Source organism: Pipistrellus kuhlii, unplaced genomic scaffold (assembly GCF_014108245.1).
Source record: "Pipistrellus kuhlii isolate mPipKuh1 unplaced genomic scaffold, mPipKuh1.p scaffold_m20_p_15, whole genome shotgun sequence".
Taxonomy (NCBI): Eukaryota; Metazoa; Chordata; class Mammalia; order Chiroptera; family Vespertilionidae; genus Pipistrellus; species Pipistrellus kuhlii.
Genome location: NW_023425460.1, coordinates 43471757 through 43498459, shown reverse-complemented (window position 1 = coordinate 43498459; position 26703 = coordinate 43471757). Strand labels below are relative to the sequence as shown.

The window sequence follows — 26703 nt, the reverse complement described above, 5'->3', positions numbered from 1 at the left end:
TGGAGTCCTGCTCCCTTGCTCTGGGCTTCCGGTCTGGGGGGATTGGTGCAGATGGCCCGTGGCCGCCTCCCACGCCCTTCCAGGCCTTCCACTGAGTGCGATGGCCTCCTGCTGGCTCCTCCTGCGCTCCTCTGGCCCGGCCCCTCCTCCCCTGCCCAGCACTGTCCCCAGGGCCTGAAGCAGGTCCGTCTGGCTTCCACTGGTGGGCAGTGCTGGCCAACAGGCAGCTTGAGAGTCTCAGGAAAGCAGGGGCCCGCCCATAACTGGGGCGATTTAATGTACCATTTTCCAGGAGTATACAGCATGGCAAATCCGGGCCATCCTTACACTGCCTTTGTGGTGTTCTGTTGTTTTCCGTTTTCGTGTGGGGAGAAGGAACCTCGGTTTTTTCCATGTTAGAGCCTCCAAGGGATTAACCCAGTCCTGCCCTCGCCCTCCGCCCTCTGCAGGATGTGGTGGCCCAGCCCAGGGCAGGGAGAGCTGTTCAGGAAGGGCACACAGACACACAAAGGGCGTGTGCGCTGCTTGGGCTTGTGTGTGTGTGTGTGTGTCGCCTCCAAATCCAAACATGCTGAAACACGGAAAGCAAGGTATTTGCCTGAGTGACTCAGACATGTTCCAGCATTTTCCCACAGGCTCCTGCACGGCCCAAAATAACTGCAGGCCTGGAGCCCGTCCCCTGGCCTATGATTGCGTTTGTATAATGTTACAGAACAGCGGGCAGCGCGGCCACTCACATGGGAGCCGCCGGAATGCACAGCCCAGAACGGAGACCGTGCCGCACGGCCAGGCTGGGCCCCGAGGAGAGCAGAGACCACAGCGCGACAAAGTGGGGACTCACCAGGACCCTCCCCATCACCGTGAGGGGTGTGGGTGGTGAGAAGAGAAAAAGGCCCGGAGACAGGACACAAACGTGCCCAGCCTTCCACATCTGGGGATTGCGAGAGCGAGCTGGTGGGACAGCTAGCCCTAAGGCTCGGCCATTGACACTTGACATTTGTTTCTGGATAAATGTCAGCCTTGGAGTCATTAAGATCTGAGTGGAGGGAGCTTTTAGGGCCTCCTGGCCCCCCAGGGTGCCTGTGTGTCTGGTCTGGATAACAGTAGGGAATAAGGAGGTGTCATGGTGGACCTGCCCTCAGCGGGTTGGCAGTGTTCTGGGAATGACTGAAGATGTTAAAGCAGCTGGGCTCTGGCAGCTAGACCACAGGCTGGGGGAGTCTGGGGAAAGTCTGAGGAGGGCAGTGCCAGGGCGTGGGTCAGATCTGGAAAAGGGGGTAGAGAGTGAGAGCGCAGACATGCCCGGTGGGAGGGAGCTGAAGGGGGATGGGGACACTGAGCAGGGAGAAAGAATGGTCTAAAGGCCTTGGAAACCAAAGCCGGGGATCTGGGCGCTAAAGGCTGCGAGCATGGACACCATTACCTGCTAATTCCAAATCACTTGCTTTCTCTGGGAGACAGGAATCATCTCACTGGACTTGAACACATCACATGCCCTGACGTAGGAGGAGGTGAGAGGTTCTAGGTCCTTTCCCTCTTGGCCACCGCAGCCCCACAGGTGCTAAAGAAGATGGTGAGGCTAACACGGCCTTCAGTGTCTCGTGGGCCTGGATTCAAATTCTGCCTCTGCTTCTGGTTCCTTGGGTGTAAGCACGTCACTTCCCGTTTCCTCGGCCAGTACACGAGGATATTAAGAGTTAACGTCTGCCACGTGCCAGGCACTACTGTCACAGCTTCACCGGTCTGAATTCATTCAGTCCTCCTCCTCCTCCACCCGCCCACATTCTACAGCGGAAGGGACCACCAGGAGGGAAAGGACCATGTACCTTTTCCATGGCCCTAGAGCTGTGATCCAGGAGTTCCGATTCAAGCATGTGTCCTAAACTATCATTCCTGTAAAGGGCATCGGGAGGGTTAAATAAGCCAACACCCCCAAGCGCTCGCCAGATCCTCCGTGGCTGTCAGTCCCCTGACTTACAGGAATAGACAGTCATGTCAGTAAGAACCTTGCAATCAGCTCTATGCCCAGCCCGATGCCCCAAGCAAAGCCCAAGGGCCACCCCACAGGTCAGATGAACTGCCCTAATCTCCACCCATCTAATTTGGAAGATTGAAACTGTTCTAACTTCGTTCCAGGGCTACCTACTGATGTTGAGCGATAAAAGTAACATCGACCTAATTCAGTCAGCACTCCAGCAGCCTTAATGCCCAGGTCCAGTAAGAAGAGATGCCCAAGTCCCAAAAAGAAATGGTCACACCCTTTGATTCAATTTAGACACAGCCCATAGGTCCTCCCTCCGCCTCTCCATTTACACGGTTGAGTTTCTGGAATCGGTGCGTCTTGAGCAGTCAGCTTGCACTCTCCAGATGAGTTCACCCAGGAATGCTGTGGGCAGAGAGTCCCATGGGAATAACTTCACCCTTGCTCAGCAGGCTAAGAGTGGCAAGCGTATCGGTGTGTATTTTGGTGCGGAGCCGTCAGGCAGGCACCAACGTTCAACTCCATACAGTCACGGGGAATTCAGCTCGGGGCTCTGAAGCCAGCGTGCTCCCTGGGAGTTCCAGGCTCATCGTTCTCTCCCTCTCCCTTTCAGGCTCACTGGGAAAGCAGCGAGGGAGACATCTAGCAGAACCTCCACCGGCCGGGGCTGTGTCCTTCCCTGGCTCTTAGCGGACACACACAGAAAGCGGGACCTTCTTCATCCAGCAGCTTCGAAGTTCATCTGATCCCCAACCCCAGTGGCCTCTAGGAACCCAATCTGGGAAGATAAACCTGTTCATGAATCGTAACGTAAGTATCTGTGTGTTCCGATGACCTTAGGCTCTACAGCAGTGGTTCCCGACCTGTGGGTCGGTTGAGAACCGCTAGCAGGGTCGCCTAAGACCATCGGAAAACAGATATTTCCATTACGATTCATTCACAGTAGCAAAATGACAGTTATGAAGTAGCAACGAAAATAATTTTATGGTTGGGGGTCACCACCACGTGAGGAGCTGTAATGAAAGGGCCGCGGCACTAGAAAGGCCAAGAACCATGGGTCTAAGGCAGGGTGGGCAGAGTGGCAGACTGGCTGGGCAGTCTGAGGAGGTGTGGGACACACATCCCCAATACCCGAGTTCACAGCCCTGCGTCTGCCCTGGATGCGGTGTCACCCGAGGCTCATTTCCCGCGAGCCGGACGGGCAGAGGGCGCGGACCCGGCACCCGGCACCCGCCACCGACGGCCACTGAAGCAGCGAGACCATGGCGATGTCGCCGCCGCTCTCGTCAAAGCTTTACAGACACAAAAACGCCGAGTCACATTATCACTTTATTTTCTTTTTTTAAAATGTAACAGTAAAGGCATCCAACATACAGAATTCCTGCGGCTCCTTACACATTTTGCTCTAAATTAGGCATTTTAGCTTCGAGATGAAGAAAATCATCCCATTTAAAATGGCAACATTTCTGAAAAACAGGTTTCATACTTGTGATGGGAAACTTCCTTCCCATCTATGCTCCTCCCCAAACTCCTCCAGTCCAGAGCTGCGGGAGGACAGTTAAACCCTGGCTGACGTGGGCCCGTGCGGAGGGCGGGCCCCGAAGCAACAAGCGCTGCTAACTTTTGAAACAAGCAACTTCTTTATTGTACAGCACAAGAATCCGGAGAAAAGCATCATTTCCCTTTAACCCTCTCACTGTCTGCCTCCACCCAGGTCTCTGCGTACCAAGCGGCGATGAGTAGTAAAAACCTATTGATTTAAAGTCCCTGAAATGCATGCAACTGAGAACTCCCTAACGCACACACCCAGTTCCCGGGCTCCGCGCGGCTCTTTATTGAGATGGTGGTGCTGGGTCACCAGCGGGGTCTGTCGTGCTACCAGTGTTCGGAGCGGCCGCGGCTCTGGCATCTGGCTGCTGGGCTTCGGCTTTGGGCTCCTCCCCTTCTCCAGCGCTTTTCTTACCCGGGTCTGCGGCGACGGCGCCCATGATTTCCTGCAGCGGCGGGTCGCCTTCAAGGGAGCTGGGCTGGAATTCGTAAACCTGGACTTGACCCGGGACATCGATCGCCTTCTGTTCAAGTTTTTCCAGGATGGTCTGCACCTTCCTGACGCCATCTCTCCTGGCCTGACGGACGTCAGCGCGACCTTCAGGGTCTACCGAATCCAGAGCCAGCAGCTCTTTGGTCAGATACTCTTCGATCATCAGGTACTTTTTGTCCGTCTTCTTGCCTTCGAAGCTGTCCACAGCCTGCTCCAGCCCCTGCACCTTCTGCAGGATGGCTTCCACTTTCAGCACGCCGGGGTGTTTGGGGGGGGCCGCAGCCGCTCCTGGCTTCTGGGGGGTGGCTTCTGCGGGGGCAGGGCTGGGGGCTGCCGCCACATTCTTGGGGGACGCGGGGACTGCGGCAGGGGCGGGGCTGGGGGCCGGAGCGGGGCTGGGAGCGGGGCTGGGAGCCTGGGCAGGAGGAACCTTTACTTCCACCTTCTCCGAAGGCGGCGGGGGCTTCTGAGCAGCAGGCTGGGAGTCCGGCTCCTTCCGGATCACCTGGATGGGGATGTGTCCAGCAGGGAGGTCTGAACCTGCCGGGCCGGGCCTGCTTTCCGGTCTGTTTTCAGGCTGTGGGACAAACGAAGCTTCTCGATGGGTCATGGGCTGCTGAGAAGAGGCAAGGACAGATATTTTTAATAACTGGCTGGGAGTCACAGGATGTTGTTCTTAGCTAGCAGGATACTGATTAGAAACCTGGGGAATGTTTTTTGTTTGTTTGTTTGTTTTTTAAGTTTCACAGTACAGAGATTTTCAAAATCAGTAACAACTGTTACAAAATAAACATGCACTAATCATGTGTGTGACCAAACCATGTGTCATGCTTTCATTCATCACCTTGGTCTATTAGTGTGTGACCTCTCACTGGGTTTTTCTGTAGATGGCATTCTTAGGGGAATAAAAAAGAAAACCAATATAATTTTCAAAACAGGAAACACTAAAAGCTCATGCTGACCACTGAGCTAGTCTAGCTCAAAGCCAAGTCCTGGGCGCCTCGGCCTCCTGGGAGATGCAGCTGTGGAGGGGATTGCCACTATCCCCTTCCTTACGCTGTGGGGACCGTTCCTGCTCAGGGGGTGACCTTCCCATCTCCTGTTTCAGAAATTATCATTTCTTTTAACCTAGGATAGCCTAGTGGTTTCTGCCCAGAATGATATATGTATATTTTTGAGACTAAGCAAGAGGCCCCAGACAGCTAACCCTGCAGGAATTTTGCTGGGTACATCTGGGCCAGAACTGCACTAACTTCCGGCTGCCCTCTGTAACGTGACTGTGAGTTAGAACCATACTGTTTTTAATGAGCTACCCTTAGAACCAAAACATTTGGCTCTTCCCCTTTAGGTGAATATCTAAAACCTCTTAAAAACCCTACACCCCAATTCCATCCACTGGGAAATAAGAACTGGACTACGTTATTTCTAAAGTATTTCCAATTTAAAATACTAAATTCCACTATAATGTCCCATTGGCCCAGTTCCTTACAAGCCTCCAAAAAGGGATCTTTGAACAAGCTATTATATCTGGGTGGAGGCTGGGGCAGGGTTTATCAGGGTTAAATGTTGTTTCACCATGTGTGGGGAACATGTGGGAGACACGAGGGGGAACTCCAGCTCTGTAAGTGGTACCTCTTTCTGGGATCACTGGGCCCGAGTAAGGACCTGGTGGGCACTCCGCTGTCCGAGTGCCAGCAATCTCCTTTTCCACCAAATCTCTCCTGCCAACCCAGACACCCTCAACTCTGGCCCTTACCACTCATGACACGTCTCTTTGGATTTTAAAATGGCTGGGCCAGCCGAAACCAGTTTAGCTCAGTGGATAGAGCGTCCGCCTGCGGACTGAAAGGTGCCGGGTTCGATTCCGGTTGCAGGCATGTACATTGGTTATGTACAGGCACATCCCCAGTGGGGGGGTGTGCAGGAGGCAGCTGGTCGATGTTTCTCTCTCATCAATATTTCTAGCTCTCTATCCTTCTCCCTTCCTCTCTGTGAAAAATCAATAAAATATATATATATATTTTTAAAAAGGGGGTGGGGAGGGGCTCTGGATGTGCCACTATTTGTAGTAAAAAGACACTCTGCCATTTGTTTACAGAGGGACTTCCTTCTGAAAACTGTGGCAGAGAATTCATGCAGCTGCTCAAGGTGCAGCCAGAGGGGACTTAGGGCTGCTGACTGCTCTGCTGCTGAGCCCACGCCTGTCTCCGTGCCCAGAGCAGAGAGAGTCCCATCCACCCAGACGGCGACTCATGGCCAGACAGCACGGTCCTCCACCACAGAGGAGAAGGGGGAGGGGTGGTCTCTGTCGCCAAGCTCGCAGCTAAGGCGAGGATAAAAGCAAGCACTGGACCTGCAGAGCAATCCCGTGCTGCACCGGAAGGGACTCCGAGGCGCCGTGAGAAAGGCCAGCCTGGCTTGTCCCTGGCAGGACAGGGAGAACCTGGACTGTGAGGGCATTTCAAGGAGCGGTCCAGCCTGGGCAGAGGCTCGGACGGGGACGGACAGAACGGTCGGGGTGGAGGAGGGGGTCTGGAGGAAGGAGACAAGCTGCCTGGAGGGCGCGGGTGAGGCTGTGGCTGGGGTGTGGAGGGGCTGGAGGGCCCTGAAGGGCGGGCACTAAGACACCTGGGCCCTGGGTGTGGGCGTGAGGACGCATTCTGCCCAGCTGCTTCCCTCTGGTGGCTGGAGCCTGCCCCCAGGGCAGATGCACGGACAAAGAGCAAACGCAGCAGAGAGCACTGAGGGCGGTGAGGGGCCATTCAGGATCTCCCTTCCCCCGTTCGTGTGGGACGGGGCACGAGCTCCCGGCCCCTAAAGGGGTGCTGCGGGGCCACGTGCACACCGGCTCGCCTACCTGCGGCCTGCTGACCACGGTGTGCACCCGCACGGGCGCCGGGGAGTGCAGGGGGGGGCCGCCTCTGGCCGGAGAGCTCTCCCGGCTGGCCGCACCCAGGCCGGGCGGCCGGAACGGGGAGGCGGCCCGCCGGGGCTCCCCCTCGTCCCCCTGCGCCTTGTGGTACACGGGCTGGTGGGCCTGGTACTCCCCCTGCGGGGCGGGCAGATGGGTCTTCTGGGCCTGGTGGAAGGCCTGGGCGGCCGGCCGGGCGACGTTCTGCTCGTGGATCACGGGGATGGGGATGTAGCCTCGCGGGAGCTGGTGGCTGCCCAGGCTGCTCCTGCCGGAGGAGGGCGGCAGGCTGGCCGAGGAGGAGGAGGAGGAGCAGTCCGAGGTGGCCGGAGACTGGGATCGCTGCGAGACATAAGGTAGAGGTGTGGCCCCATGCACCCCCCTCCTGGCCCTCTGACCCGCCTCCATTGTGTGCTCAGGGCAGCAGGTCTCACAGGCACCCCCATCCTGGGCCTTTCTGCTTTCAGACTGAGTGTTTGGGCTGGGAGCCCTGCAGTCACGGGGCCTGGGCTCCAGTTCTCACCAGCTCCACCGTCTCTGAACTGGTCACAAACAGAAAAGGGCACCCTCCCCCGCCCCCCACTGGGCTGGCCTGGAGCTTAAGGCAATCTGTGTGTGCTGAGCAGAAGGCCCACGAACAAGACACATTGTATTTGTTATTACGTGTCGCTTCGTTTCCTTTTCCTGTTAACCCCCTCCCTGCCGCTCCACAGAGAACTCAGCTGGGCACAGGGAGCTGTGTTCCCCTGCGTGGCCTGAGCCAGGCCAGGCCCTTCCCTTCTATTCAGACAGGAAACCAGGAGGGCGTGTCCCCGCTGGCTTCTGAGGGTCCTGCTAGCACAAACCGGTTAAATTCCTCTGATGTGTCACCTTTGACTTTTACAGCAAAAACATTACAAGTATAGCAACTGCTTCTCCAAGAAATGCAATGAACTTCCCAGTGTTCTGCGTTAAGTATAGCCTTTTACCCCCAAGCAGACAGCGAGGCCAGGCCCCTGGACCAGAGCCGAGGGCGGCAATCCCAGCCCTGGTACAGACACGGAGCAGGAATGCGTGCCTAAGACCGTGCCAGTGTCTGCAGACAGGAAAACCAGGAGCACTTACCGCTCAGGAACCCTCCCGGGTCCGCTGGCCCTCAAATCTCGGCTAAGCACCGGATTCAGAATTAGTGGCTTCAGCCTTAAACCCGATCACAGAGCAGCTGCCTTCCCCACTCCTCATTCTGGATTTCCATTTAAACCTGGGGCACTGTGAGGGCAGCTACGCTGTCTCATTTATAGTTAATCTTACCTGTAAGCATTGAACTGAACTAACAAATAGGTCTGTGCTTCTGAACGAGAGAGGCCAGCGAAAGCAGCATCAGGTTAGGAACCAGACCGCCCGGCTCTCGTCCTAGCAATGACCCATCTGGACCAAACTCCTGACCCTTCTGAGCCGCAGCCCTGAACTGCAAAAATGAGCCAGGTCCCTGCCCACCCGACACACCTGTGACCGCTGGCGGGCAACGTGGGGCCGTCGAGCTGGCTTTGCTGGGTGACCTCCGTGCTGCAGGCCAGGCCCAGATGCCCTGCATCTTATCAGGTGCCAGGCCCAGGGTGCTGGCAGAGCCTGATGCCAGCCTAAGGGACACCAGACCCCCGGGTCGCATGCACAGGCCCCTCCTTACCTCGGGCCTGTGGGCGGCGGGGGGCTGGGCTGCCGCAGCTGCTCCCGCCTGTCCGCCCGGCTTGTCCGGCGGGGCGGCCTCCGAGGCCTGCAGGGGGGACTGGGACCGCTGGGGGGCCGGGGCCGCCTCGGTGCGGAACCGCTGGGCCCCGGGCTGAGCAGCAGCAAAGAAGTGGTGCGGCGGCCGGCTCTCGGCGCCTTCGTGCAGGACGGGAATGGCAATGTAGCCTGGTCGGAGCTGCGGGTACACCACGTGGCCCTCCCTGGCGGGCAGCAGCCGGGGGCCCTCCCGGGAGGGGCCATTTGCAGAGGACAGAGTTTCCTAGGATAAAAGGAGACACGCAGACGGTTAGATATTAGGATGGAAACATGCTGGAGAGGGAGACACAGGGTGCTGAGCGCCCCCAGCACCAGCCAGCTCGCTGCCCCCACTCTGCCAGGCCCCCCTCCACAGGTTAGGAATCAGAGAAGCGAGGGGATCATGGCGAGGTGCCTGCTGAGCACGCGCATCTCCCGCGCTGGGAAGGCAGCCAGCACCGGCAGGAAAGCCACTGTCTCCCAGATCTCCAGGGACCCAGAGGCGAGAGGGTCCTCCTTCAGGCCCAACTCGCTAAGTCATAGCAGCTTCTCTGCTTCCCCCAAGGTCCTCCCGGCCCAAGCCAGTCTGGCTCAGCGGAGAGAGCATCAGCCCTCAGACTGAAGGGTCCCGGGTTCGATTCTTGTCAAGGGCATGTACCTTGATTGCAGGCTCGGTCCCCAGCCCTGGGCGGGACATGTGCAGGAGGCAACAAACTGATGTGTTTCTCTCACATCGATGTTTCTCTCTCCCGCCCTCTCTCTCTAAAAAAAAAAAAAAAGGAAAAATACCCTTGGGGAGGATTAAGAAAGTAAAAAAGGCCCTTGGGCTTCCTAACAATGCAGAGTGGTGCTGGCCTCAAATACGGAGAAGGGGCAGCGGGGGAGGCTGCCTCCTCTGGAATATTTTCAGAACGAGGAGAGAGAGGGGGGGGGGGGTAGAAGCAGCACAGGATGAGAACAGACCCCGGGATCACATGGGCTGGGTCTGATGCCCCGAAGCCTGCTTGGTGGGGCGCGGTGGGGTCCCCCGTGTCTTCTCGGGGAGTGCTCCCTTCAGAGGCCTGGCTATTTTGGGCCTGCAGCAGGCCACCTCCCAGATGTCCCACTGAGAGATCTGGTTTCAGATGCCAAGGCCGGCCAGTCCCTCCCGGGCAATGTCACTTCTCACCAAGCCGAGGCCAGGCAACTGGAGCCGGGAGCCCAGGCCCGGTCCCGCCCGGCTCCCGAGCATCACGAGGGTCGGGGCTGTGGATTCCTGCCCTTAAGCACATCGGAGCGGACCAGCCATTGGGGAGAGCGAGCCCCTTCAGAAGGCACCTCTGAACCCAAACAAATGCCAGGAGCCGAGCTTCCAGGAGCCTGCGGGGGGAACTCGCTGCCAGTGGAGAAGCCAGGGCCGGTCTGCACAGAAGCCATGGGCCACTGATTGTGCGTGTGTCCGTTTGTGAGCACCAGGGCAGACCCGGAATTCAGGCCTTTCCAGCCGGCAGGCTGCCCTGCTGCCGAGCCCCGCCCAGGCCCGGCGCCCGCGGAGGCGGTGCCCGGTGTCCTTGGGCACAGCGAGAGGCACCTCAGATTAGACTGCCCACGTGCTCGGCGGCCGCATTATTTTAGCTGCTCCAGTCTGAGGTCACCCAAGAGCAGGGAGTGGGTCCAGGCTTCACATTCAAAACCGAATTCCTGCCGTGAGACTGGCACCAAGGGGAGGCGGCGGCAGCACCCAGCCCTGTGCTGCGGGTGCCCGCTCCCAGCATGCCGCCCGGCTCACCGGCCTGGACCCGTGGTGGGCGGCCTGTGCTGGCTGCCCAGGGGCACTGCTTCCCCCGGGAAACCACAAAGCCTCCCGCATCCGCACCCTCCCGGGCTGAGCCGGTGGCAGGCCCTCACCCACCGACCCCTCCTGGTGAGGGGAGCGTCTCCCCCGAGGGCTCGGGCCCGGTGCGATGAGGGCCACACCGGCAGCGTGGTCCTGCCCAGAGGGGCTTCCACGGCAGCTCAGCCCTGGCCGCTGGGGCCCCGCTGGCCGGATGTCCCAGCCCCAGCGTCATCCAGAAGTGAGCCAGGGGTCCTCAAACTGTTTAAAGTGGGGGCCAGATCACGGTCCCTCAGAGAGCTGGAGGGCCGGACTATATGAACTACTAATTCCTACTGTAACACCTCGGCTGCGCTCAATGCCCAAAAAACCTGGCGGGCCGGATCAGACTCCTCTGCGGGCCGCATGTGGCCCGCGGGCCGTAGTTTGAAGACCCCTGGCAGACGGTCATTCTGCTGTTCAGTCTAATTAGCATATTAGCTCTTTATTATATAGGATGTCACCCTTATAAATTCAATTAAAAAATAAACAAGCAAACAAAACACATGAGCCTCAAGTCTAAAAGGCAGCAACTTCCCTACACTATGGTGGGGTTTTGTTTGGCAAATCCCCGCTTTGGGTAAATTAATAAATCACACCAGTTTTACAGGGCAGACAGCTAAGTACGTCCACATGATGGGTCATTTAAACCAGGAACGAAACTCCCGCCTATGACAAGGTCAGTACCAGGAATGCAGACCCACCTGCTAATGTGTCACTGGGGCCTGACCCACAGCAAGGGCTTCAGTGCTTACTAACTAAATTGCCCTTATGTGAGGATCTGTTTAGGGAGAGGGAGGGAGGGAGGGAGGGAGGGAGGGAGGGAAGGAAGGAAGGAAGGAAGGAAGCAGGGAAACATGGACAGGTTGCCTCCCAGAGGCACCCTGACTGGGGATGGAACTGCCACCTCCAGGCGCACAGGACACTCCACCAGCTGAGCAGTCCGACCAGGGCAGGAATTGTTTTCCAGGGGAGCTCAGCTCATTGTCCTTATCTTTGGCCAAAGACTAAAAGATAAGGATTTTTGAAAGGATTTTGTTCCTTCAGAACACCCAGGAAATGAAAAAACAAAACAAAAAAACCTTTAAAAAACACCAATTAAGATATAGCTAACACCCTGACTCCGCTGCCTCTCTCGCTGCATTAATGTACAAAATGAATTAGTTAATTCTCCTTCCTCATTTGCACACACATTAAAATCCTCCGAGGTGTGTCTCAGAGAGCACCAGACACCTCAGAAGGCAGCCAGGACAAAAAGCAGGAAAAACCGCCCCATTCCTCTTGGAGAAGCCTGAGTTTGGAGCTGAGCTGGTGAGCCCTGGAACTTAATGAGCCTGTTTGCTCAGCAGCACGTCTACCTCAGTACTTGTTTGTGATCACAATGTGGGAGCGAGGGGACAGCCAGGGGAGGGGAAGGAGATGCACGGGGTCCTAACCCAGGGTCTGTCCTCCACAGGTGTGCCCCCTGAGCAGCTCCAGCCCCTCTGGGGCTCAGAGTCCTCAGCTGTAAAGGAAGGGGAGGCCCAGATGCTTTATAAAGTAGTGTTTCTCAGACTCGGGGGGGCTTCAGAGCACCCAGGAAACGCAAACAGAAAACCCAAAACAAACTGCTAGGCCCAGCCCCAACCAAGTCTGATTCGATAGGCATGGCCCGCCACCCAGCAGGCACTGAGAACACTGATGGGAACCAGTCCCTCCAGCACCACAGGCTCCTGGCCTCTGATTCCCAAGGCCCCGTACTGATGTAGTTCGTGCATGAAGCTCAAAAACAGGGGAAAGCGACCTCACGGAAATCTAAGAGTCCACTCCTCCTGCTCCGGTTAAGTCACATCAGGTGCTGTCAGTGCAGTGGGCAGCCCATGGGTGACAGAAATCCTATCAGAAACCGCTGGGACTCCGGCGCCCCTCACGTTTCACAAACAAGAGGAGGAGGAAGCTGAGCCCCCCAGGACTCCTGCCTGAGACGCAGGGCAGGAACAGGCCTCGCCACCTGGAGGCACATGCTAATTACTACCGGGGTGTTATACGTGCTCGGCCTTAGCTGCTTTGGGGGCCTCGGCTGCTCTGGGGACGACTGGGGAGCAGGAGTGCCTCAGCCCATCCGCAATGAGTTCCCTGAACCCCAAAAACCTGTCCCTCTGCAAGCCCCCAACCCCAGCTCCACGGTACAGCCCACCGGCGTGGCGAGCGGAGGGCCAGCAGCAGGGGACAGGCCTGCCGGAGTGCCGCCGGCGCTGGAGTCTGAGGTAGGACACAGACGCCAATGACGGGGTTTTCAGGCCGGAAGAGCCTTCGCAGTGGCCAGGCGCTGATTTTTTTACTAATGACACTTCAAGACTTCTACAACAAAGGAAAAATATTCGGGAAACAAGAATCCTGGGACTGCCCGTAGATCTAGGACCGAGACCAGAATTAAGTGGCTTGGCTCACCTCACCCCGCAGGAAACAAAACAAAAGACAAGCTTCCTTCTAAAGCAAACAGAGCTGAGCTGCGACATCCACCAGCCTTCCGTGGTGTTACCGGCCACAGAGATGAGTAAGTACTGCCGGGCACAGGGGCTCGGTTATACCATGTGCACCGAAAGGCTGCCAGTTCACGTCCCGGTCAGGCCACATACCTGGGTGATAGACTAGATTTCAGGCTGGGGCGCATACAGAAGGCAGCTGATCAATGTTCCTCTCTCTCTCCCTCTGTCTTCCTCTCTCTCTAAAATCAATAAAAATATGCATTAAAAAAGAAATGAATTAAGTATTTATTGCTATCCTATGTAACCTATTTAATAAAAGGCTAATATGCAAATCGACCAAACGGTGGAACCGATCACATGATGCACACTGTCCACTCAGTGCAGGAGCTGCCCCCTGGTGGTCAGTGCGCTCCCACAGGGCGAGCTCCACTCGGCCACAAGCAGGTAACGGCCGGCCAGCACAGCGGGGGCGCAGGAGCCGCTCCGCCTGGGACACTGCTGAGGGCTCTCAGGGGATGTTCCCGAGGGGTCCCAGACCGCAAAAGGGCACAGGCTGGGCTGAGGGACCGTCTCCGGTGCACCGGGCCTCTAGTTTGATACATGAACAGTCATTTGTATGCACACAGCCAAACTCAGAATTCCTGAAGTTCTCACTGGGTTGTGATAAAGGGTCTCTTCTAAGCCCCAGCCCTGTTTTGGGCATCCAACAGGCAAAACCTGAATTAGGTTTCTATTTACACTGAAGCCTGATTTCTCAGTGGCCTCGTCAGGTTGGAAATGAGCCCGTTAGGGTCAGAAGCCCCTTCTCTAAGCCTTAAGAATACCGATGAGCAAAGAGGCCACCTGCTCTGCGGAGAACTGTATCTACATTCCATCACCTGGGAGCACACACAGTCAGAAACAACCGAAGGGGCCGGACCCCAAACACCCTCTCCCTCCCACAGGCCGGCCAGCTGCTCTGCAGGGGCCTGCACTCCGGACAAGCTCACCGCCGGGACCCCGCACCCAACCTGCACACACAGGCTGAGGCCAAGCCAGGCCAGCCAGGGCGGGGACCTGCTGGGAGCAGAAGATCCGCTGGTGTCCCCCCAAAATCCTCAGTGCTTCCCCCCAGGGGAGATTCCAGGCCAGGCCCCAGCACCTCCCGCTGCGTTTTTCCTGCTGGGAGCAGTGCTGGGCTCAGTCCGCACCAGCCTCCCCGCACCCCGGCCCCTCCGGAGTCAAGGATTCCTCGTAGACGTGGCCCAAGGTCACAGGGAAGTGACTGCAGAACCAGGCCGAGAATTCCGGTCACCAGCCTCCCAGCTCCTGAACTCCCAGCTCCCGGAAATAAAAACCGCCGACCTCCTGGGGGGGGGGGGCACTTTTTTAAATCACCTAAAGCCGGAATCGCAGATGGAAAAGTACCTGGAATGCCCACACCAGGAAACAGAGTGCCCGCAGTTAGAGAAAAGCGAGCTCCTGTGACATTGCCATGGTCCTCACCGCTTCTCTCATCCTGTGGTTGGACACTGGTCGATCCACCGGCTCTTCCAGAAAGTGTGTGTTGGTATCAGGGTGCAGGGCTTCAACTGACACACATTTTGCATAAACCACTTTGCATTTCTTTCCCCAAAGAAAAAACTCCAGTTCATCAACTGTGGCTTAGGAAACCCCTCTGACTGATGGTGGCAGTCTTGGGGGTGGGGGGGAGTGTCTCCCCCTCCCCCCCCACACACAGGTTGAAGGAGTCAGTTCCAGCGATCCATGGGAATAAGACGCGGCCTTGCTTCTGAGAAACAAGACTTCCCATCCACCTGCGAGCCGACAGACCCACATCCAACCAGAACTGTACCACGTGGGAAAGCCCAAGGCCTGCCTGAGCCTTTCCAAGCCGGCACACACGTGGCAGGCCGGGCCCTGACTCACCACCTTCCATACTCCACCCCCATGATCCTCCCTGCTAAGACCCTCACAGCCATCCCCAGGATCCTTCTGTACGCCCATTTTACAGGAGGGGAGACTGAGGCTCTGGGAGGGTAAGAGACTTATCTGAGATCACTAGCACCTGATACCAAGGCCAGGACGTGTTAACCCTCTCACTGTTACTGCCACACCGTTCGCTGTGGATAACGTCTCCATATCCATCTTCCCGGGGTTAAATGCAGCTAGAGAGAAAATCTTCATTTTGCCTGGCTGAGCCGGGCCGCGGCCCAGACCTGGAACATTCAGTTCCCGTGTGCTCCGGGCCAGGAAGCCGGCGCCGTGCTGAGTCACTGCCTGGCCAAGGCAGGGCAGGGAGAGCCGAGTGAGGGTGCTGGGCTCGCTGGAGGCAGGGCAGGGAGGGTGGGGAGTGGGGTGCTGGGCTCACTGGAGGGAGGGCAGGGAGAGCCGAGTGAGGGTGCTGGGCTCACTGGAGGCAGGGCAGGGAGGGTGGGGAGTGGGGTGCTGGGCTCACTGGAGGCAGGGCAGGGAGAACCGAGTGAGGGTGCTGGGCTCACTGGAGGCAGGGCAGGGAGGGTGGGGAGTGGGGTGCTGGGCTCACTGGAGGCAGGGCAGGGAGGGTGGGAGCGGGGTGCTGGGCTCACTGGAGGGAGGGCAGGGAGAGCTGAGTGAGGGCGCTGGGCTCGCTGGAGGCAGGGCAGGGAGGGTGGGGAGTGGGGTGCTGGGCTCGCTGGAGGCAGGGCAGGGAGGGTGGGGAATGGGGTGCTGGGCTCACTGGAGGCAGGGCAGGGAGGGTGGGGAGTGGGGTGCTGGGCTCGCTGGAGGCAGGGCAGGGAGGGTGGGGAGTGGGGTGCTGGGCTCGCTGGAGGCAGGGGAGGGAGGGTGGGGAATGGGGTGCTGGGCTCACTGGAGGCAGGGCAGGGAGGGTGGGGAGGGGGGTGCTGGGCTCACTGGAGGCAGGGCAGGGAGGGTGGGGAGTGGGGTGCTGGGCTCACTGGAGGCAGGGCAGGGAGAGCTGAGTGAGGGCACTGGGCTCGCTGGAGGCAGGGCAGGGAGGGTGGGGAGTGGGGTGCTGGGCTCACTGGAGGCAGGGCAGGGAGGGTGGGGAGTGGGGTGCTGGGCTCACTGGAGGCAGGGCAGGGAGAGCTGAGTGAGGGCACTGGGCTCGCTGGAGGCAGGGCAGGGAGGGTGGGGAATGGGGTGCTGGGCTCGCTGGAGGCAGGGCAGGGAGGGTGGGGAGTGGGGTGCTGGGCTCACTGGAGGCAGGGCAGGGAGGGTGGGGAGTGGGGTGCTGGGCTCACTGGAGGCAGGGCAGGGAGAGTTGAGTGAGGGCACTGGGCTCGCTGGAGGCAGGGCAGGGAGGGTGGGGAGTGGGGTGCTGGGCTCACTGGAGGCAGGGCAGGGAGGGTGGGGAGTGGGGTGCTGGGCTCACTGGAGGCAGGGCAGGGAGGGTGGGGAGCGGGGTGCTGGGCTCCCCGGCAGGGGCGCTGGTCCTGCTCGGACACTCGGGAACCCAGGACTAATCTGGAAGATTCAAAAAATGAAGTGGCCGCTCCCTTCCTGCACACGCGTGTCTAAGAAGAATCTAAAATACCAGGCAGCTACCACTCTGCTCTTCGGCAGGTGCTGAGGGCCGTGCAGGGGCCGGGCTGTTTGCGGGCTCCCGGCAGAGGCTGCTCTGCACGGACCGTGAATAAGCAGCTCGCTCTGTGTCTGACCTCAGGGCGGCCACAGCGGCAACAACCAGCCCAGCGCCCGCTCCCCGGGCAGCTGTGGGCCCGGCGGTGCCTGCTCCGAGGTGCTGTGTCACCGGCGGGGACACACAGGAAACAGTCTCTACAGACCAGAGAGCGACCCAGGGAATCAATACTAAAGCCCCTATGGGAAAAGGCCGTTCAGAAATGTGATGAAGAACAGTAAAAATAAAAAAAAGGAGGAGGAGGAGGAGAGGGGAGGAGGAGGAGGGGAAAGAGGAGGGGAGGGGAGAGGGAGGAGGAGGGGAGGAGAGGGAGGAGGAGGAGGGGGAGGAAGAGGAGGATGAGTGAGGAGGAGGGGGGAGAGATGAGGAGGGGAGAAGAAGGAGGAGGAGAGAATCGAGGGGGGGGAGAGGAGGAGGGGGGAAAGGAGGAGGAGGGGAGGAAGAGGTCGCGGGGAGGAGTCGGTTAGGCGGAATAGGATAGGAGAGGTATGAGTAGGATGGGGGGGGTAGGATTGTTGAGTGAGTCGCAGTGCCAGCCCCTGTCCTTCCAATGACCCTCTCTGGCCGCCTGCCTCCTCCCCCGATCTGTCAGGGAGCGCCCGGTGGGAAGGCCGTGGGGGAGGAAGTGCCCTCTGTAAGTGTCCACATGGCACTGGACACAGGGCTGCAGACGGCAGGCGTCAGTGCGTCCAGACGGGACGAATGGGTGCAGATGCGCCATCTCAGCTCAGACTAACGAGCCAGCATTTCTCCTCCGCCGCACAGAGGCATCGGCTGCTGACGGGGCCGAGCCTGGCGAGCCCTGAGTGTGGAGGACCTCCAGGAAGGCCCACGGGGGCAAGTCTGCCACCCCTGCTGGCCGCACCAGCCAGCTCCGTGGTCACAGCTGACAGGCCTCAGGCAGACACACCCCCTCAGAGAAGTGCACCTGAATGTTTCTATTCTAGGGAGCTGCTTTGAGGAGTTAGAGAGATAAGGTTTGTGAAAGCACCCACATGGCACATACAAAATACTGGGTTCATGCCTTCCTAAAGAAACTCTCTGGTTAAGCTTTTGCAAGCTATCTGGCTTCCTGAACAGCTGCCAGCCCCTCCCTGCAAGAAATCTTCCTAGAAATATGAAAGATTCTATAACCCAATATCTCGCAGTCGCACCATGCCAAGGGAGGGCCCGGGTGCAGGCTTGGTTCGGGAGCGATGGGGTGCCGGCTGGAGAACTGCAGGCAGGTAGGACAGGCTGCTTCAGGGTTCATCACACTAGTGCATCCTCACAAGATTCCTACCAAGCAAGGCCCTTGTCTTACGCTTCAGTTTTTCTTCGTAAAGTGTCTTAAATGTATTTGTTGTTGTTGTTAATCCTCACCAACGGACATTTTTCCATTGGCTCTTTTTTTTTTTTTTTAAAAGAGAGAAGGGAGGGGGAGAGACACAGAGAGAGAAACATTGATGTGAGAGAGACACATTGGTTAGTTGCCTCTTCAGGCACTCTGACCAGGCCCAGGAATCGAGCCTGCAACTGAGTACGTGCCTTTGACAGGAATCAAACTGGAGACCCTTCAGTCCATAGGCCAATGCTCTATCCACTGAACTGGCTGGGGCAAGTGTCTTAAATATTTAAGAGGTTAAGCCAGCAAAAACGTGGAGAAAGCCGAAACCCATTTGGCTCAGTGGATAGAGCGTCAGCCTGTGGACCACATGTGTCAAACACAAGGCCCGCGGGCCAAATCCGTCCCGCCAGGCCTTGCAATGTGGCCCGCACCGCGCTGTCATCACTGCACTCCGCTGCGTTTCCATCACAATGACAGTTTATGACTGTTCAGTAAACCATTCGGCCCGCGATTTAGGCTGGATTTTAGATTTTGGCCCTTTCTCTGATTGAGTTTGACACCCCTACTGTGGACTGAAAGGTCCCAGGTTCGATTCCGGTCAAGGGCATGTACCTTGGTTGCAGGCACATCCCCAGTGGGGGGTGTGCAAGAGGCAGCTGATTGATGATTCTCTCTCATCGATGTTTCTAACTCTCTATCCCTATCCCTTCCTCTCTGTAAAAAATCAATAAAATATATATATTTTTTTAAAAATGTGGAGAAAGTAGGTTTGGATTACGCACAGCTTTCTATTTTTGATGATAAATGTCAGATCATTTCATCCCATCGATAGGAGATGATAAACATGCAGAGTGCTTCTATAAGGCACCGGGTGTCATTCCGGGAAGGACAGCGCTAAGCAGGCCCCGTGGAGGTGCACAGCTCTGACTCACACCAGCCCAGCAGCATGAGCAGCGGAAGCCTGCCCGGCCTGGCTAACGTCAGGCGCCGCCTGCCATGCTGTACAGACTCTGCCCTCGTAAAGGGCAAATCTACTCGGCGAAACGGGGGACAAATTAGCTGTCCTTCCTAAGCGAACACAGACTGCTCTTCAGAGGGGAAATGAGGGCCTTGGCTGAGCTGGACTTCTGAGGCGTCTGGCCAGCTTTACCCACACTGCTCACCGGCGCAAAGGAACCTGCCCCTCGGTGGCTGCAAAAGGCTGGAGATTCCGAGGACAGACTGGCCGCCACTCCCTGGCTGCTCTGATCCCGCTGAGCAGCACGAGAGTCTGCAATCGGCCTGCAGAGAGCAAATGGCCTCCTCTTCAAGAAAAACCAGGAGGCTCTGCTGAGCCCGAGCAGAATAAATGGGTGTCTCTACTTCAATCGAAACTCAGAATGCTTCCAATTTCCTGTCTCTGCCTCTCCCGGGACCTGAGGGTCATCTGTCCATTACTACGGCCGGGCTCCTGCTGGCGGGAAGACCGGAAGGAAACACTGACTCGGGCTTTCTTGGGGTGCAGGAGGGTCTGGGAACCTCCCTGAGTCTGACCCTCCCCATACCTGGCACTGTCTCACACACACACACACACACACACACACACCCAGCTCCATCCCTCCTCCCCCATCACCCCCTGCCCCCATATTAACTCCCAGAAGCCAGGCACTGGGCGTTTCACTAAGGAGGGATCCCAGGGCCACAGCAGCCTACTGTCCTGTGTCACAATCCGCCACCTCCTTCCCCCCAAATGAGATCAATGCCACTCAGTGGCCCCAAATTCAAGTTGGGCAGATTCAAGAGTCACCAGGAAAGCTTTTCTGAGTTTCAGATTTCTGGGCTCTACCCTGAGCAATCCGGATTCCACATGGGGTGGGGATGGGAGGTTGGAAATAGTGACACAGCTAGCAATCTGTGTTAAAAGGTTTCCCTGAGCGCTGGCCTGTGTTGGTCAGTGGTTAGAACATCAGCTCTCTCACTGAAGGGTCTTAGGTTCAATTCCCAGTCAAGGACAAGTACCTAGGTTGCAGGTTCGATCCCCAGCACTGGTTGTGATGCATATATCAGGCAACTGATTGATGTGGACTGGTGTGTGTGTGTGTGTCTCTCTCCCCCCTCTTCCCTTCCATTCTAAATATCATTGGTACGGGCTCAATCCCCAGTGTGGGGCATACAGAAGGTAGCCAATCAGTGATTCTCTCTCATCATTGATGTTTGTATCTCTCCCTCCCTCTCTGAAAGCAATAAAAATATGCTTAAAAATCAATGGAAAAAATATCTTCAGGTGAGAATTAACAAAATAATAATAATCTATATATATAAAATGCTAAGTGACTGACCATACATACATCCGACCGTCTGGCCAGTACATATGATGTGCACTGATAATTTAAAAATAAATGTTGACTCATGCATGCACAATACATATAAAGCTCTTATTGGCACCAATCGCATGCACGTTTCAATCTGTCACTGTCGGTCAGAATTTGGTTGTTTTTGTTGACATTCTGAAGCAGAAAGAAAGCTGAGGCGTTGGCAGAATATGTCTGAAGACCAACTACTGGCAAAACATACCTGACACTTCACCTCTGACACTTCTACGATAGAGAAAGGGGGAATAGCGATATTAAAGTGTTTCTTCTAAGCCGAGACCGGTTTGGCTCAATGGATAGAGCGTTGGCTTGGTGACCGAAGGGTCCTGGGTTCGATTCCCGTCAAGGGCATGTACCTTGGTTGCGGGCATATCCCCAGTAGGGGGTGTGCAAGAGGCAGCTGATCGATGACTCTCATCGATGTTTCTAACTCTCTATCTCTCCCTTCCTCTCTGTACAAAATCAATAAAAATATATTTAAAAATAAAATAAAGTGTTTCTTCTAACTAATTTCCTTCCAATGTGCACAAACCTGTGCACTGGGCCACTAGCAATAATACTAATAATAAAAGCTTCCCTGGAGACTGGCAAGCTTGGAATTGTGCTGGTCCCAGGGGGTTTGGGACAGAGCGATGCGGTGACAAACGGTGAAGGCGTTGGCCATTGTTTATTCAGTGAGAACCCAGAGGAGTGGCAGCAAGGAAATTGTGCATCTCCTGACGCCAACGCCAACGCCAGCCTCTCTGCCAGGGAGGCGGCTGGACTGGTATGAACTTGCCAGAGATGAGTGGGCAGCCCGTGTGTGCAGAAAATCAATACCCAGGAAGACTGCAGTGGAGGTGCACTCAGAGTGGAGCCGGATTAAGCCCAACGCCTTTGCCTCCAGCTGCTCCCCTCCCCCAGCACTGAAGGGTAACACTTGCACCCACTTTCCCCCCCTGGAAAAGTGGGGATAAAGTCACTCTCACCAGCCAGGGGAATGAGGGAGGATCAACTGTGAGGAGACAGAGTGTAAGACTAAATGAAAGCCATTCCTTCATCAGTGTGGCTCAGCTGTAAACACTCAGAAACTGTCTTCCCCAAAGAGGGCTTCCTGTTTTCCTGCTCAATGAACTGCTCTTGGTGGACTGACAGCATCTCCAAGACAAGGATGCTCGGAGGGCCCTCTGAGCTCAGCTCCTCAAACAGCCCTGTTCGGCCAGGGCCCTTCTCTCCGTATGCATTAACAAACCGGTTCCGCCCTGGCGGGTTTGGCTCAAGGGTCCCGGGTTCCATTCCGGTCAAGGGCACATGCCCTGGTTGCAGGCTCGATCCCCAGTAGAGGGTGTGCAGAAGGCAGCCAATCAACGAGTTTCTCTCATCATTGACGTTTCTATCTCTCCCTCTCCCTTCCTCTCTGAAATCAATAAAAAAATTTTAAAAAGAAAAGAAAAAAGAAACAGGTTTCTGCCCTGCTGGGATGCAGTGGTTAGAGCACAGGCCCGTGGACTGAAGGGTCCCAGGTTCAATTCCAGTGAAGGAAACATCCTTTGGTTACAGGCTCAATGCCCAGCCCGGGTCCGGGTGTGTCAGGGAGACAACCAATCAGCGTGTTTCTCTCACATGGATGTTACTCTGTCTCTCCCCCTCTCTGAAAATCAATGGGGGGAAATATCCTTGGGTGAGAATTAACAAAAAAAAGAAAAAAAAGAAACCGATTTCTCACATAAAGTAATGCTGAAGGGCTTTCCATTGTGTTTGGTCTGGAGTAGGTTTAAGTCATGTAAGTGAAACCGAATTAATCACCCAGATATTGTGTGTACATCAAAGCACAGACTCCAAAGCGATGAAGCCCAGAGCTAACGAACTGGATGTTAGTTTTCACCTTACGTGTTGGTCTCGGGCTGAGAAATCCAAGTAATGAATTTGGTAAGGGGAACTCTTCTTGAGCTGATCACAACCAGCCATCACCGTTCAAGTAATCACAGCCCAGGAATCTGCTACCCGATCCTCGGCGATCAGAAGGACACAAAAATAACCAAGTATTCCAGCCCACACACGACAGGGCTTCATACAAATTCAAGATGCTTCTGCCTTCTTCTGGATACACACACTGCGTCCTCTTAGGACTGTCCGGTGTGCTGCTCTTTGCTATTAGTATTAGCTGAGGGACCTCTAAACAGTTTAATTCTCTGAGTTTCTCTTTCACAATAATAATGAGGCTGAGCTAAAAGATCTCCAAGGACCTTTCAACGTTCAAATTCCAACTTGAATTTTCAAGTCAACTTTTCCGCGTCTGACTTAGTAGCTCTTATTTTCTGTGTGTTGAGAAGAATAGTAATTCAACCTGCTTTTTTCCATCGAGAAGCTTTATGAAACCACAGCCTAAGCCATCCACCGGATGGGGGCACGAGGACCTCAACTTGCTGGGTGAGTTTCGCATGGAAAACAAAGGGCTGGCAGCCTGGGTCTCACACCGCACTCCGCTCCGAGCGGATATGTTCAAACTCGACCTTCCCTCCCAACAAAGGTGCCAGCAGATGGACTGTCCCTGCCTGTACAGGAAGGAAACCTCAAAATGACTGTTCTTAACCACACCAAAGATGCAGCCCTAGCTGGTTTGGCTCAGTGGTGTCAGCCTGCGGACACAAGGGTTGTGGGTTTGATTCCGGTCAAGGGCAGGTGCCTGGGTTGCAGGCTTCATCCCCAATCTGGGGTGTGCAGAAGGCAGCCAGCCAATCAACGATTCTCTCTTATCATTGATGTTTCTATTTCTCTATCCCTCTTCCTTCTTCTCCAAAATTAATAAAAATATGTAAAGAAAAAAAAAAGTCTACATCCACACAGACTGCAATAAGAGGGCTATATTTTTTTGTTTTTTCCCCCCCACACTGTGCTTATTTTTTATTTATTGATTTTTAATATATTTTATTGATTTTTACAGGGAGGAAGGGAGATAGTTAGAAACATCGATGAGGCAGTCATCGATTAGCTGCCTCTTACACACCCCCTACTGGGGATATGCCTGAAACCAAGGTACATGCCCTTGACCGGAATCGAAACCAGGACCCTTCAGTCCCCAAGCCGACGCGCTCTATCCACTGAGCCAAACCGGTTTCGGCAACAGGGCTGTTTTGAAATGACATGAATTTTACCCACTAATTGGCTGAACAGACAGACACACACACACAAATAAATGTAGTATAATTATGGCTCTTGCACTAATTATAGTCGCTTGTACTAATTTTCAGAAATAAATATACAATTAATTTCTTATAAATGTAAGTTGCTGAGTGTACAACATCTCATCATTGGGCACTAGAGTTTTATCAATATTTTAAAGAAAAAAGTTTATAAATTGAAGGTAAAGACTATAAATCCTTCTTCTAAAATAATAACTTTGAAAGCACTTTTAACTTTGTGAATTTTTATGTCTTCAAAATAACTTACCAGTTCTTTGGAGCTTTTGTTTACATTTTGCCCAGAAATGCATTTACAGCGCTCACTTTTTTGTTTAACCCTCACTGAGGATATCTGACTTTTAGGGAGAGGGTGGAAGAGGGAGAGGAACCTCGGATGCTTCCCATCAGCACCCTGACCAGGAACTGAACCCAATCGGACCCATAAACTTTTGATAAACAGGAGGACACTCCAACCGACTCAACCACCTGGCCAGGTCTAAGTATTAGTAAATTTCCTTCTGAAAAACAAAGCTCAACTGTATAAATAATTGCACAATTTTCTGTGCAATTAGTTATAATTTTTAAAATTAGACTCTTCAATATTTTAGTTATTTTCAAGCTGCCACTCATCCCTGCACATACATAAGCAGGGCACACTTCTGCTGTGTCCCCCAACGGTTGTGTGTGTGTTAAACCCAGTCCTGGACGGTTCATCCTGACCGGGAGGGGCCGAGGCCCTGTCCCACCGGGAGCGGTGTCGGAGGCCGGGTCCGAGGGGAAGCCCGTGTCTAACAGCCACACCGGAGCGGATCCCCCCGGACCGTCCCCAACACCCCGATTTAACTTCAGTCGGAAATGGGAAGAGAGAAGGAAAAGCAGGAAGAAAAGGGAGCGCGTTCACAGGGTCTCCTGAGTCACCGTGTCCGGGACCGGAGGCGGGAACCCTCCTCCGCCGGGAGCCCCGGGAGCCGCACCTCCCGCACCCCCCGCCCGCCGGCCCGTCCGCCGGGGGGAGCGCGCCTCCCCGGGCCCGGCCTGGGGGGGGGGGGGGGGCCGGCCCTCGCCCCTCGGATCGCGCCGGCGGACCGACCGGAGGTCGCCGCGGGCCGCGCTTCCCCGCCGGCCCCGGGCCACACCCCGCGGCCGGGGAAGGGGGTCCCCGATGCCGCCCGCGCCCCCCGCGCCCAGGGCGGCCCGGGAGGGGGGGGCTCGTCCCGGGAGCGGCGCCCCGAGGCCCCGCGGCCGCGCTCCGGGCCGGGCGGGGCAGGCGCCCGCCGTCCGGGGGTGATGGGTGGGGGTGGGGGGTGATGGGTGGGGGTGGGAGGTGGTGATGGGGGGGCTCACCTTGGGGCCCTCGGGGGGCGCGCGCGGGTCGTTCCACGTGGTGGTGCGGCTGTTGTGGTCCACGAAGAAGGGCCAGCCGGTCTGCGGGTCGACCTTGATCTCCCAGCCGGGGGGCAGCGGGTCGCGGTCGCCGCTGCCGGACGCCGCCTGCATCACAGGCGAGTGGGCGGCGGCGCTCATGCCGGGGCCGGGGCCGGGGGGGCCGGGGTCCGGGGTCGGCCCGGAGGGGTGCGGGGCCGGGGTCGGAAGCCGGGGTCGGCCCGGAAGGGGTGCGGGGCCGGGGGGGCCGGGGCCGGGGTCGGCCCGGAAGGGGTGCGGGGCCGGGGCCGGGGTCCGGGGTCGGCCCGGAAGGGGTGCGGGGCCGCGCGGTCGCGGGTGCGGGAGCGGGGCCTCGGGCCGCGGCCGGAGCGGGAGCTGCGCCGCCGACGTGTCCGGGCGGCCGGGGCACCTTTATGAATCGAAGCGGCGGGTGACGTGGCCCGGGCGGGGTGGAAGCGTCTGGAAACGGCCGCCCCGCGGCCAGCGGGGAAGGAGGAGATAAAGGGAGGCGGCAGCTGGCCGGCTGGAAACTTCTGGGCCCATCCAGGGAAGTTGGCGGCGCGGCCCGGGCGGAGCTCCGCCCTGAGTCATCGGCTATAATGGGGCCGCGGCGGGCGGGGCGGGGCGGGGCCTGGGAGGGCGCCCCTCCCCCTCCTCCCACCCCTCCCCCTCCTCCCCCCTCCCCCCTGCCCCATCCCCTCCTCCACCCCCACCCCCTCCTCTTCCCACCCCTAGGCCCCCCGGGGTCCCCTGCCGCTGGGGGCGGCGTCTGGAGGCCCCCGGCCGGGTTGGGGGTTCCTCTCCTCGGAGTATCCGGGACCGGAGTCTGCGGCTCCTTCGTATAAAAAACACTGTCATCGTTGGGCCTTGAAAGTCGCTGGTTTTAAGCTGGAGTTTCGCCCACCTTCACCCCCCACCCCTTGCTCCCTCCTGTACCGGTGCTCCGGACGCTGAGGCTCTCGGTTACGTTTTAATCGCTGTGTGTGTGTCTTGTTTCTCCCTGTGGGCTCAGGAATGTGGATCTGCCTGAGGAGGCCAGGGAGAACGTGGAAGAGCGGGTGGAAATTCACCTGCCTGCCTCTGGAAACCCAGGGAGAATGCGAGATTGCATCAGCGGCGCATAGTTTTATGCTCCTGAGGCTCAGACACAGAAACTGGCACCGCAGCGAACAACTGTAAGGAAGACCACACTCTTTGGAGGTTTGGGCCTTTTTTGCTATCTTAAATCCTGACATACATGTAGGAAGAAAGGACCTTATTGAAAGGAAAATACTTTGTGTCGTTGACTCAATGATGGCTGCGCTTGTAGTAACCTCAACCAAGCACCCAGTTTCCCTCGGGGGAGAGAATGAATGAGCACCAGAGAACTGCAGGCATGCAGACTCGTCCCCTTCCCTAAAACAACATTTTGAAAGGTTGCCTTGGACTGATCATTGGGCCCAATTTTCTTTTCCTCTTCTTTTTTTTAATATATATATTTTATTGTTTTTTTTACAGAGAGGAAGGGAGAGGGATAGTTAGAAACATCAATGAGAGAAGCATCCATCAGCTGCCTCCTTATTGGGGATGTGCTCGAAACCAATGAACATGCCCTTGACTGGAATCGAACCTGGGACCCTTCAGTCCGCAGGACAAGGCTCTATCCACTGAGCCACACCTGTTAGGACTGGGCCCACTTTTCCAACTCAAGTTCAGAGCCTACCCTGGGATGCTTAGAGACAACACCTCAGCCCTCAAATCGCCCCTTTTGGAGCAAATGCTGGGGAGGCCTGCCAATCATTGCCAGTGGCACCGTTCCCACTTCCATAGGTCTGCTCCTCTTCTCTGAAGTCCCAAAGCTCAGCTTTGTAAACACACAGAGGT

The 26703-nt window shown here is 56.6% G+C and overlaps 1 protein-coding gene across 2 annotated transcripts; it reads right to left on the bottom strand.

Annotated features, from left to right (window-relative positions):
- Positions 1-3297: 3297 nt before the first annotated feature.
- Positions 3298-25048, bottom strand: BAG3 (BAG cochaperone 3). 2 transcript variants are annotated; one of them, XM_036439234.2, is made up of 4 exons: positions 24802-25048; positions 8600-8920; positions 6880-7275; positions 3298-4638 (listed from the first exon to the last, which is right to left on the bottom strand). In XM_036439234.2, exons 1-4 carry the CDS (start codon positions 24979-24981, stop codon positions 3814-3816), a joined length of 1722 nt encoding a protein of 573 aa, XP_036295127.1. In that variant the 5' UTR covers positions 24982-25048; the 3' UTR covers positions 3298-3813. The 2 variants fall into 2 exon arrangements, with proteins under 2 accessions (XP_036295127.1, XP_045438108.1); XM_045582152.1 differs by having other exon boundaries at positions 3298-4635.
- Positions 25049-26703: the final 1655 nt, after the last annotated feature.

What these genes read in the sequence shown, in the direction of transcription:
- BAG3 (XM_036439234.2), bottom strand. Translation starts at nt 24,981, where the DNA reads ATGAGCGCCGCCGCCCACTCGCCTGTGATGCAGGCGGCGTCCGGCAGC. An exon ending in CCGCCGCCCACAGGCCCGAG is followed by an intron (nt 7,276 to 8,599) that starts GTAAGGAGGGGC and finishes TATGTCTCGCAG; the next exon opens with CGATCCCAGTCTCCGGCCAC. An exon ending in CCGTGGTCAGCAGGCCGCAG is followed by an intron (nt 4,639 to 6,879) that starts GTAGGCGAGCCG and finishes GCCTCTTCTCAG; the next exon opens with CAGCCCATGACCCATCGAGA.